At 36.1% G+C, this 12,169-nt stretch overlaps 1 protein-coding gene across 23 annotated transcripts in view; it reads left to right on the top strand.

The window, feature by feature from the left end:
* Neb (nebulin) overlaps positions 1-12,169 on the top strand; it is a 205,500-nt gene that overhangs the window by 95,678 nt on the left and 97,653 nt on the right. For all 23 annotated transcript variants that reach the window (XM_063259068.1, XM_063259067.1, XM_063259083.1 and 20 more), the window contains exons 69-75: positions 1,370-1,681; positions 1,977-2,180; positions 3,082-3,186; positions 7,619-7,726; positions 8,717-9,028; positions 10,054-10,257; positions 10,858-10,962. In XM_063259068.1, the coding sequence (XP_063115138.1) occupies positions 1,370-1,681; positions 1,977-2,180; positions 3,082-3,186; positions 7,619-7,726; positions 8,717-9,028; positions 10,054-10,257; positions 10,858-10,962 (1,350 nt within the window). The remainder of the gene's footprint in view (positions 1-1,369; positions 1,682-1,976; positions 2,181-3,081; positions 3,187-7,618; positions 7,727-8,716; positions 9,029-10,053; positions 10,258-10,857; positions 10,963-12,169) is intronic.

Below are 12,169 nucleotides of genomic sequence, written 5' to 3'. Positions count from 1 at the left end.
TTTTGCCAACTGTCCTTCAGACGAAAGACTTATCTAGAACATATAAAGAATTGAAAAAAATCAAGCCCCTAAAATGTAAAGACTCAATCCAAAAGCGGGCATCTGAGATAAATACACAATTCTCACATGAAGAAATACAAATGGCAAATAAATATATGAACAATTGTTCAATGTCATTGATCATTTGAGAAATGCAAATTAAAACAACACTGAGATATCATCTCTCTCCAGAAAGAATGGCTACCATCAAGAAATCACAAATGCTGGAGGGGCTATGGGAATAAAGGAATCCTGTTGGTGAGAGTGTAGACTGGTGAAACCACTGTGGAAATCAGCATGGAGAGTCCTCAAAAAACTAGGATTAGACCTTCCATTTGACCCAGCTTTTCCTCTGCTGGGTATTTTTCCAGAAGAACTGAAAACATACCACAGCAATATATATGCAGCCATGTTTATAGCAGCGCAATTTGTAATAGCTAAATCTTGGAAACAACTCAAATGCCCATTAACTGAGGAATGGATAAAAAAAGATGTGGCATTTTTATATAATGGGATATACTACTCAGCCATAAAAATGATAAACTTGAGGTTTTTATAGGTAAATGGATACAACTAGAAACCATACTTATAAGTGAAATAAATGAGATTTGCATTTGTAAACACCATATTGTCTTGCTAGTGTTAAAAAACTGAAAGAGTAAATAAGACCCAAAAGTTACAATAGACAGTAAAAGGGAAAGAAACTGCTCAAAGGGAAATTTTATTGTTTGATCAGTCTTACATTCCTGTATCTGGTAGCCCGAGCAATTACTTCGAGGATAACAATATGCAATATAACAAACCATTGTTAAGTTCCTATCGTCTTGTTTTGAAATCCTGTATTGCCATTGCTTTGTTGTTGTTGTCATTTTGCTTTTGTTGTTTTTTAATTGTTTGCTTCTTAATTTTTCTGCTTTCCTCTTTAAAATAAAATTTTTTAAAAATAATAAAAAATAAAATCACATATAAGATTTCTAGGTTAGTGACTTCACTGATCCAAGAGGAAGAAGAGGCAGTGTAAAATACTGATTAATCTGAAAATTGCTGCTGCCTTTGTTTCCAGGAACTTAATATCTGCAAACTCTAGGACTATATAGTTTGGTCTGTCTTCCCATTAAATTATTGTTGTGAAATCTAATCAGAGTTTAAGATAAGGAGATAAGTTATATATCTTATATAAGATATATAATTATTAACTTATAATTATTATAAGTTAATAATTATAAATTCCAATTTTCTGTAAGAATTAAATATTCCAATAACAGTTTTAAATTAACAAGATTCTTAGCCATATTTATTTCATTTTTGAAATCCCTCCTTTTTATTTCAGTACAAATACAAAGTTGGTTACCGCAAGCAGCTGGGCCACCACATTGGGGCCCGGAACATTGAGGATGACCCCAAGATGATGTGGTCCATGCACGTGGCCAAGGTCCAGAGTGACAGGGAGTACAAGAAGGACTTTGAGAAGTGGAAGACCAAGTTCAGCAGCCCCGTGGACATGCTGGGGGTGGTGCTGGCCAAGAAGTGCCAGACCTTAGTGAGTGACGTGGACTACAAGCACTACCTGCACCAGTGGACGTGTCTGCCCGACCAGAACGATGTCGTCCATGCTCGGCAGGCCTATGACCTCCAGAGCGATGTGAGTGCCTGAGATCTGTGGTAGCCGAGCTTATGTTAGCAATACATAGTAACACATAGTCAGTGGCCTGGGATTAAATAGGACCCTCAGAAGGATGATTTATCTTATCTCTATTGCTCCTTTCTCTCTAAAAAGACAGAACCTAATACCATGAGACTTTCCAATTTTGCCTTCATGCTTTAAAAGACATCAATATTCCTTTCCCAAAGTTTTCCAGTCTTTTTTCATTTTGAAATCGTATCATAACAACTCCAGTATTAATTGCTCTTTGTGTTTGTGTGTTTGCTCTCTCCAGAACGTTTATAAATCTGATCTGCAATGGCTGAGAGGCATTGGCTGGGTCCCCATTGGGTCACTGGATGTGGTCAAGTGCAAGAGAGCTGCAGAGATACTGAGTGATAACATCTATCGCCAGCCTCCAGACCAGCTGAAGTTCACCAGCGTGCCTGACTCTCTGGAACAGGTGCTGGCCAAGAGCAATGCCCTCAACATGAACAAGGTGAGCGCTAACTTGAGGAAGAATAAGACAGTATTATGTGTTATCTAGAAGGCCTATGGGTAATTAAGTTAGTACTTTTTCATTTTATGTAATTAAAATGCTCTCCAAAATATAGAAATTTGATTGAATTCTGTTTCCTTGTATAAGAATTTAAATATATATTGGAGAATTTCTGCTTTGATATCCCCTATGAAATATCCAGCTAAGAATGGGAGAGCTGACAACTGTCTGGATGTACTGGTGCATGCCTCTAATGCCAAACTCAGGGAGGCTGAGATAGGAGGATCCCAAGCTTGAGTCCACCTGGGCAAGTTAGTGAGACCTGGCCTCATGGGAATGTAACTCAGTGGTGGAGCCCCCCTGGGTTTGATTCTGAAGCTCCTTCCCCTCAAAAGAATAGAACATCTATTTTGAGTCAGATTAACTGAAGTATGTGAGAATTACATATTTTTTGGTATCAATCTCTTTGCAGGGTACCTGTTTAAACACAGAATAAACAAATCACGAATCTTTGTAATATTAATTAAAAAGAAATATAGAGATGGTATATTCATAATTAATAAATAACATCATAAAACAAAGCCATAGGAAAGATTTGTTAATAAAGCCACAGTACACATGGCTGTAGGTATATGTCTGAGGAATTGTTGTGCCTTTCATTTAATTGGGATGTGGGTCACATGGTAACACATGTGGTGACATATATACTTCCTCTTTTTATAGGTTAGTATACGTCTATAGTTACAATAAACATCCTATGAAATCAAGAAATTGAAAACAATTGTCACATACAGTGCACAGTGCACAGGAGGGAGCTTTCCACTTTGTCATGGTCTTTTCATTGAAAACTCCTATTTACAAAAGCTATGTTTTTCTAATTCATTCACCTTATCCTTCACAGCGTTTATACACAGAAGCCTGGAACAAAGACAAGACCCAAGTCCATATTATGCCTGATACACCTGAAATTATGTTAGCAAGACAAAATAAAATCAATTATAGTGAGGTAAGACCAGTTGTTTTATTTTCTTGCTGTGTCACATTGATTTTTACTGACATAGAACCATTAGAATTATGGATTTAATTATCATGTAAGCCCAATAACTTAGTTTTGTTTTTTATACTTTTTAATCCTTCCTTAAATATGTGTATCATTATATTAAAAATAAGTAGGTAGAAAGAGAAACACAAAAATGGTTCCATGTCAGGAAAGAAAAAATCCTCACTAACAAGCAAAGACTGAAACATATTATAACTTCATTTAAAATGAAAATAATTTTAAAAAGTAACATAATTATTGCTATTTATCAAATAAGCATTTGCTTCAAAATTTGTTCTACATGGTCTTTTTTATTACCTTACTTGTAAAATGGGATAAAAATCCATATCTCCAAAAATTCTGAGATGATAAGTGAGGTGAAATATATGTAAGGTGCCTACTCTGGGACCTGGTAGAAAATAGTTTCCTAATAGATTTTAATTTCCCTCAGGTCATCATCAAAATTAGACTAATTTAATATACTCAAAGTATGTTTACAGGAATTAAAATGAAAATTCCAAAATTCACTCACTTCAGAATTGCCAAAGGCCAATAAAATAGCCTTTTATAAACTACTTCAGCTCTGCTAAACTTGCCTCACATGTCTTTGTAACCCAGAAATATTCCTGAAGAAATAACTTCATGCCCAGTTGCGCTTGTCCATGTCAAGAATTTATCTGACTGATGCAAAAAGAATACTAATTTCTTATATATTCATGCATCTTCATTTAAACAAAAATGCAGGGGATAATTTTCTTCAGATTTAAAACTTGAGTATTAATTCTCAAGACTTAACCAAGTTTATTATTTTATCCCATATTTTTTACTTTTGTGTCTAACACAATGTAGTCCTAAAGAGGAGGCACGCTTATGTGAAATAACCATGACAAATAAAATGAAACGGAAGTGATTTTGCTCTCTCCAGCATATAAAGCAGAGCTGAGGGCCAGGCTAACTGTGTTTGTTTGGCCTTGGCTTGAGCTGCTTCTGCATGTGCAACAGTCTCCTGGCCCCAGAGCTCCTCTGCTGGATCAGCATCCCTTAGAAGGTTTTATTTTAACCTAAAGCATATGAAATTGCTTCTACCCCAGCTTGTGACAAAGCTCTTAAGCCTCTCTTTTGTTTATATGAGGTGAGTTGAGGTAGATTTTCTTTTCAGATTGCTGAGAGGATATTAAGGTGTTTTTTAAATCCAAAAATTTTCAGCTATATTTACTTCCTTTAAAATTGCAAGATTACATTCATTCCCTCAGAACTGGTTTCCAAAGATTCGATTAGGATAACTTACTTGAATTTCTTCTCAAGCCATTACCAATCATTCATTCCATTCCCACTTTATAAATGTTAAAAAACAAAACAACACATCCTATTTTCTTCTCTTAGATTCTCACCTACCTAGTGTAGTTCTCTTGGGGAAGTAAGCCACCAAGTAAGCTTTAAAATAAACTCTTGACAATAATGAAACTTGTTTTCTTTGAAACACTGTGTCTTTTTCAAATGATGGAAGAATTAGATCTGTTTGGCCAGAAGCAATGAGATGAATCACTTTTTCCCCTTTATACTATGTAGAGATATTTGAGTAGTCTACAATAGAAAATATAATAGATGAAGTATTTAACTTTTCATTTATAAAAAAATGTTTGTAGACATTTTCAAAAGAAATAAATCCTTTGATTTTGTCTCAAAGACATTAAATTTATTCTTATTTTCACTAGCTTTTCCTTGTTAAAAAAATCATTTTAAGAAGAATATAAGCTGTCATATCTTAACAATCCAAGTTACAAATCTTCAGTAACATTTTTCTAAGATTCTTAAGTAATTTAAATATTAGCACCTCTGCATCACAGTTAAAATCCAGTTGTTAGGCCAGTGTTCTTAATTCAACCTAGTTTTAAAATGAGACGTAATAGGCTGGGGATTAGCTCAGCTAAGTGCCTGCCTGCTAAGAACAAGGTCATGAGTGATCCCTGGTACCAAAAAAAAAAAAGGGACATAATAATGAAACAGTTAACTTTAATTTTTTCGGCTATGCTTTTTAAGAATTTTCCTTGCATTTAAGATTGTGTCTTTAGGATAAGGTAGAAAAAAGGAGAAAGCCCTAAGGAATTATGGATTATTGTTTTTCCCTTTAAAATCATAAGTGATTTCTACATCCTTTTCCAAAACTACCTATTGACACTACCCCTGTTTGAACCAACTCAATAAATTTCTTAATAGAAGAAAGAAGGAACAAATTAAAGAGTAAAGTGTTAAAGTGTAGACTTACTGGATTATTATATCTCTACATAGTGGAGCCGCCTTCAAACTTCAGCCACCTTTGCATTTCACAAAGGCTTCCCCAGCGTTATGCCAGCGCAGCTCATGTAAAGCAACTTAATTAGCCCAACTGACTTCTGTGTAGACTCCATCTGTAAAAGGAATACCTGGCCCCAACCCTGCCCTTTAAAGAGGCGCTCCATGCCCTCCTTCACAGTCACTCTTTGTTTTTAAAATAAGAAAGGCATAGTTTAAGGGTGGAGAAATTAGACCAAAAGAAAATGGGACCCATGCTCTTGAATTATCAATAGAAAAGTAACTGTTACTGTTACTGGGATATTTGGTGAAACTTGAATAATCACTCTATATTAGAAAATAATATTGCATTAATATTAAATTTCTGGTATTTGATAAATATGTTGGGTTATGTAAAACAATTTGTAGGAGATAAAGGGTGAAATATTTAAAGACAAAGTTTATGACTTGTATAATTTTCTCTTAACTGGCTCAGTAGTTAAAGCTAATAATAAGAAGCCTGGGGATTTAGCTCAGCAGCATAAGCACCTGCCTGGTAAGCACAAGGTCGTGAGTTCGATCCCTGGTACAAAAAACAAACAAACTAGCAATAAGAAAATATATGCACATGATACATATTCATACACATGTAAACAGGAAGAGAAGAATGTAAATATGGCAAAAGTGTTAATCAACCAGTTATTTGAGTATTCACTTTACCATCTGACAACTTTTCGGAGATCCAATTTTTCAAAACAGGGAAAATACACATTTTAAAATATCAAAAAGCATACATGAAAATCTTTGGCTAAGGATGATTATATAAAGATTTTATTTTTAACAGAAGAAAAAGGAATCCCTGGCCCAGTAATCACTGGGAAGCATTAAAACAGAATTCTAGCCAGGCACGGTGGCACATGCCTGGGATCCTTGCACTTTTAGGTGGCTGAGGTAGGAGGTTTGCAAGGTTAAGCCTCACCTGGGCAATTGAGACTCTGTCTCAAAATTAAAAATTTAAAAAAAGGCCTGAAGATTCAGCTTATTGCAAAGGCCTTGGCTTCTCTCCTCACTACCACAAGGGACAAATAAATAAGTAAATAAATAAATAATTGGGGATATAACTCAGCAACAAGGCCTTAGGTTCAGTCTCTAACGCTGAAAAACAAATGAATAAATATCTTTCAAATACACAACTTAATTCATTTGTACCCACTCACCAAAATCATTTTCAATCAAGGGACGATGAGCTCCTATGAATCACAACAATCTCAGTCAGAGAACAATGTATTTTTACTTTTTATGTTTAAAAATGTCTAAAAGTATATTTTGTTTTGATTTATTAAATACCAATGTTAGCAGTTGTTTTAAGTTTCATGTTATTTTAATTGAACACAAGAAATGGTTAATATTCTTGGAAACAAAGAAATGACTAAAAAGGCTAAAACAGTGGGGGAGGGTAATGACTGTTGGTGTGTGTCCCGAACTGCACTCCATGGAACACCTGCATTTTGCCTTTCTGTGTGCATCTGTCCTGCCTCAGAAACTGAGCAGCGGTGATTCTCAATTTAAAGGAAGAAACAAACAGAATTTTATCATTTTAGTGATTTTGACCCATGAATCTTTGTATTTGCCATTCTCACATCTGCTAAACATTTCTGGCCCTCAATACCACTAAGAAGTAGCAAATAAATACTGACAGGGAAGTTCAAAAGCAGTAATTGACCCTTGTTTCCGTATCATTTTGCTTGTGGATGTATTCCTGTACTGATAGAGTTATATACTTAGTGCATAATTACAATGGCTGCTAGTAGAATTGTTGCTAAATCAAATCCTTAGTTAAATAAATCAGTATTTCTTGGTTATTTCATGGAAAAAGCAAGTCCTGAACAATCTAAGCACATTGAAAACTATTGATTTAATTTATAAAATATGTAAGGATTGGTACAAGAAGTTGTGATGTTAAAATTTGCTAAATATGAAATTTCTATTTAATGTAGTAATTTAGAAAAATAGAGTTCATTTTTCATGTATCAGTAAACTTTTGTAGCCAAAAGTAGTATTCCTTTGACAAAAATACAGTTTTAGAGTGAACATGAGTTCTGTGCCTAACAACTATTTCTTTCCTTAGAGCCTCTATCGCCAGGCCATGGAAGAAGCCAAGAAAGAAGGCTATGATTTAAGAAGTGATGCCATTCCCATCGTGGCTGCCAAGGCCTCTCGGGACATTGCCAGTGATGTAAGAACTGATCTAGTTCTTAGATGGGTTCCTTTCAGGCCAAGCACATCCACAGGGAATCACACTTTTGGAATCTATCCAGAAGCCCCTAGTCAGAGTTTACCTCAACTCCCTCCCTCGTATAGACACGTAAACTGAGGCAGAGACAGGAGCAGCTTAGCCCAGGTCACAGAATCATTGTCTGTCAAAATCTGCTGGGGAGTGTGGTTTCTTTCCTTTTTGTCTTTGCTCAGTAGGAGTAGATACCTCCCTTAAAGCCAGATGGACATAAATTGAGATACTCCTACAACTTCATGAGTTCTCCTGGGATACACTTAAAGCAAAGATGACAGAAAAGAATTAGGCTTAACTGAGTTCACCACATAGGAAAGAGGGAGGCATTGAATAACAAAAAGCCTAAAAGTTTCTTTGTTGCGAGGTCCACAGAATCAATATTTCTTTACCCTATAAATAAAGACATCAGATTTATAGACATCTAAAAAATTGATTCAAAAGTAGACAAAATATCCATTTTTGTATATTTTCATGTTAAAAAAACAAAATTTACCATCCTAATCATTTTCAGGCATCAAATTCAATTATGTTGATCCTTTTCACAATGTTGTGCAACAATTTGATTTTGGAAAACAAATGCTACACTTATTAAGTAACAGAAATTCCCATTTAAAACTACCCCAACTGGATTATTTGTGAAAAGGAAACTATTTCTGACTCCCTCGGGAACAGGTTGTAATGGCCACGTACACACACGCCCAGGGATGCTGCCAGATGGGTTTGCTCACATGACTTTCACGGCATTGTCACCCCTCCTCACTGTCATCAGGCTCACCCTTTGATATACATAAGGGAATTATCATGGAGCTCTGTGGTGAGGTAGGTGCCAAGGACACCACACTCCCGAAGGATTTCTCAGATCAGCACTCTCCCAGGAAGCACAGCAGGGAACAGTCCTCAGTGCCCCCTCCTTACGTGCTGGGTTCTCTCTTTCAGTACAAGTACAAAGAAGGCTATCGTAAGCAGTTGGGTCACCACATTGGTGCCCGAGCAATCCACGATGACCCCAAGATGATGTGGTCTGTCCACGTTGCCAAAATGCAGAGCGACCGTGAATACAAGAAAGAATTTGAGAAATACAAGACAAGGTACAGCAGTCCAGTGGACATGCTGGGTATCGTTTTGGCCAAGAAGTGTCAGACCTTGGTCAGTGACGTGGACTATAAAAATCTTCTGCATGAGTGGACCTGCCTCCCTGACCAGAATGATGTCATTCAGGCACGAAAAGCCTACGACCTCCAGAGTGATGTGAGTATCCTGACCCTGGGTCTCACGTTGAAAGCAGATCTGGAATGTGACCGTGGCTTCCGATTGTGTCTGTGCACTGGAACCTGCATATTTCAAGACACAGATGATTGAATATCTATATATATATATTTTTTTCTTATTTTTATTGGTACCGAGGATCCAACTCACGACCGCCTGCTTGCAAGGCAGGTGCTTATGTCGCTGAGCTAAATCCCCAGCCCATGATTGAATATCTAAAAGGAGTTTCTCATCGGAAGTGCTACAATGTGTTTTATAGTTTTTGTCCTCTATAAGTGGTACTTAAAAGAAGAAATAGATATCATCAATTCTACATCAATATGTATCTTCCCAGTGCTCTAAGCTGCCTTTGAGTCAGATAAAACTGGGGCCTCAAAATTCTAAGCTGATGAGGTAGTCTTGGTCACGGAGGATAGTGTGGAGAGATGGGGAAGGAAAGTGCACTGTACCAAATTATTTTAATAAATACTCATATTTTACATTTGCTGACAAGAAAATTCTAGAATAGTCTTTTATTTTCAAAAATCCATCTAATACTTCCTAACACTTAGCATATCTTATTGAGAATAAAGTAAAATGACTAAATTAGGTAAACATCAAGCATCTATGTATCAGATTTCCTGCACACATTTGCTGTTTCACGGTTCTTGAAGTTGGAAACGACAGCAGAAGTCTTTGTGTTCACAGTACTCATACACCATTGGTCTGCATGTGTAGCTGTATTTGGAGTTATTAGAACACATTGTGAAAGACTAAAGAAGCCCTGCTTTGGGTTAACAATGTTGTAATCCTGTCAAGAGCAAGACCGTGTCTTTTAAAACGTTTTTTTCATCACTACTGGTATAATCATAGTTAGTGTAATGTAAAGGAAAAATTTTACTTGCAAGGGATTGACTCTGCAGGGAGCTTCATCTATTCATTAGCACTTTTTACTTTCCTGCTATGACTTATTTTTGGCTGTAAATCTGAAACATTATTGAACACAATTTTTATGTGTTGTTCTTCAGAATTTGTATAAATCAGACCTCGAATGGATGAAAGGCATTGGTTGGGTTCCAATTGGTTCCTTGGAAGTTGTTAAAGCCAAGAGGGCCACAGAGATACTGAGTGACAACATCTACCGTCAGCGTCCAGACACACTAAAATTTACTAGTGTTCCTGACTCTCTGGAGCAGGTGTTGGCAAAGAACAATGCGATAAACATGAATAAGGTGAGTTTTCCGTCCTTCCTGTTAGCTGTCAGAAGTTACCATGAGTCTAACAGAGGGAGAATTCTGTCATGTTATTATATTTCAGCAATTATTGTAAGGTTTGTGAAACCTTCTTAAAATGATTTTTCTACCATAATACCATAGTTACTTAGTGATACTTCAAAATATTAAACTGATATTCAGAATACTATTGAAAATGAATCCATAATTCTTTAGCAATTAAAGAATTAAATCGTTAACGAACTTTAACAGAGTACAAAGGTAAGCCAAGCATAGTGGCACACACTTGTAATTCTGGGAGGCTGAAGTAGCAAGATTGAAAGTTCAAGCCCAACCTGGTCAATGAAAGATAATTTAGTGAGCTAGCAATTCAAGCGTTTTGAGACCCTGCCTCAAAACGAAAACAGGAAAAAGACGGAGGAAGGAGACAATGCAGGGGCCTTAGGTCCAATGCCCCATCCTGAAACTAAAAGGTAGGAATTTATACAGATTTAACCATTTATTTTACTTTGAAAACAAAAGAAATGACTGTCATATAATCAAAAGGAAAATGCCTGTGAACACCAACATAGTTTTTATTTTCTTTCATTTTTTTAATAGCGCTTATATATTGAAGCCTGGGAAAATGACAAGAAAACAATCCATGTCATGCCTGATACACCGGAAATCATGCTAGCCAAACTCAACCGAATAAACTACAGTGATGTGAGTAAACTGTCACTCTTGCGATGAACAGAAGGACAAAAATGCTCTGCTGTACCTGCTTCCTCAGTGAAATGTCTTGACTAATTCACTATGCATACTCCGAACTGGCAGTGTCAGGAAAAGAGAGTTCTCCTTTGGTTCAGTTTTGGACCGTGTCCTGAGTCCACAGAGGAACCCAGCATTCTGCCAACAGGCTGTCAGGGGAGTACAGATGCAGAAATATCCTAGTGGTAGCCACATACTTAAAGTCTTTCCCTGTGGTCATTATTGTTGGCCTTCTGAATCTGAATCTACGTCCACAGAGTCAATCAACCATAGGTCAAAAATACTCTATTTAATAATTGCATCTGTACTGAATAAATTTTATTTTTTTCATTATTTTTCTTATCATTTTCTGAAGAATATCATTAACAACTGTTTATGGCATATTTACATATTATATATATGAAAATGCACATGCAAATCATTACACATATGCAAATGTACATGTATTGTACATTAAATATTATACATAATCTAGAGATAAATTACACAGGAGGGAGCACATAGGTTATATACAAATCTATGCCATTTTAGGTCAAGGGCTTAGTATCAAAGGATTTGGGTACTGGTGTCAGGAAACAGATCCCTGGGACAAATCCTTCCTGGAGGAACAGCTATAACTTGTTCAGTAATTGTAATGAGAAGGCAGGAAGCTGTAACTCAGTGAGTTGTAATGCCCTGTATTATTTGGCTGTTTCAGTATGTACTGGTATAATTTAGTGTTCTTTGCCACCACTTTTAAAGCCCTCTTTACCAGGAACAATATTTTCATAAGAGAAATGACCCCAGAACCCGTGGTGCTTGATGATAGTTCACAGAGAAGTGAGAAAAAATGAGGACAACCCATTGAGTTTTTCATGAAATCAAATATTTTCAAGTTTTAAATATCATTCTTATTCTTTTCCCTTCTTTAGTACTAAGATGGCCTTTCTTTTTACGGTATGGGGGCAACAGTAAATAATTATTTTTTACATGTGCTTGTTTGGCAGAATAAAAATTTGACAACTAAATACCAATTCCCTCCAAATTTTTTAAATTTACAGTCAATAAAATCTGAAAATTTAGAACACATGCCTTAACATCTGGGAGCGCCATGAAATGTGGTTACCTATAAAACCACCTGAATTCCTCACTTTGCGAATTTGTGTAGTTTAAATGATGACAG

Source organism: Cavia porcellus, unplaced genomic scaffold (genome assembly GCF_034190915.1).
Source record: "Cavia porcellus strain 051 isolate PalLab524CR breed Dunkin Hartley unplaced genomic scaffold, mCavPor4.1 scaffold_12, whole genome shotgun sequence".
NCBI classification, from domain to species: Eukaryota; Metazoa; Chordata; class Mammalia; order Rodentia; family Caviidae; genus Cavia; species Cavia porcellus.
This window is presented reverse-complemented; position numbering and strand designations above follow the sequence as displayed.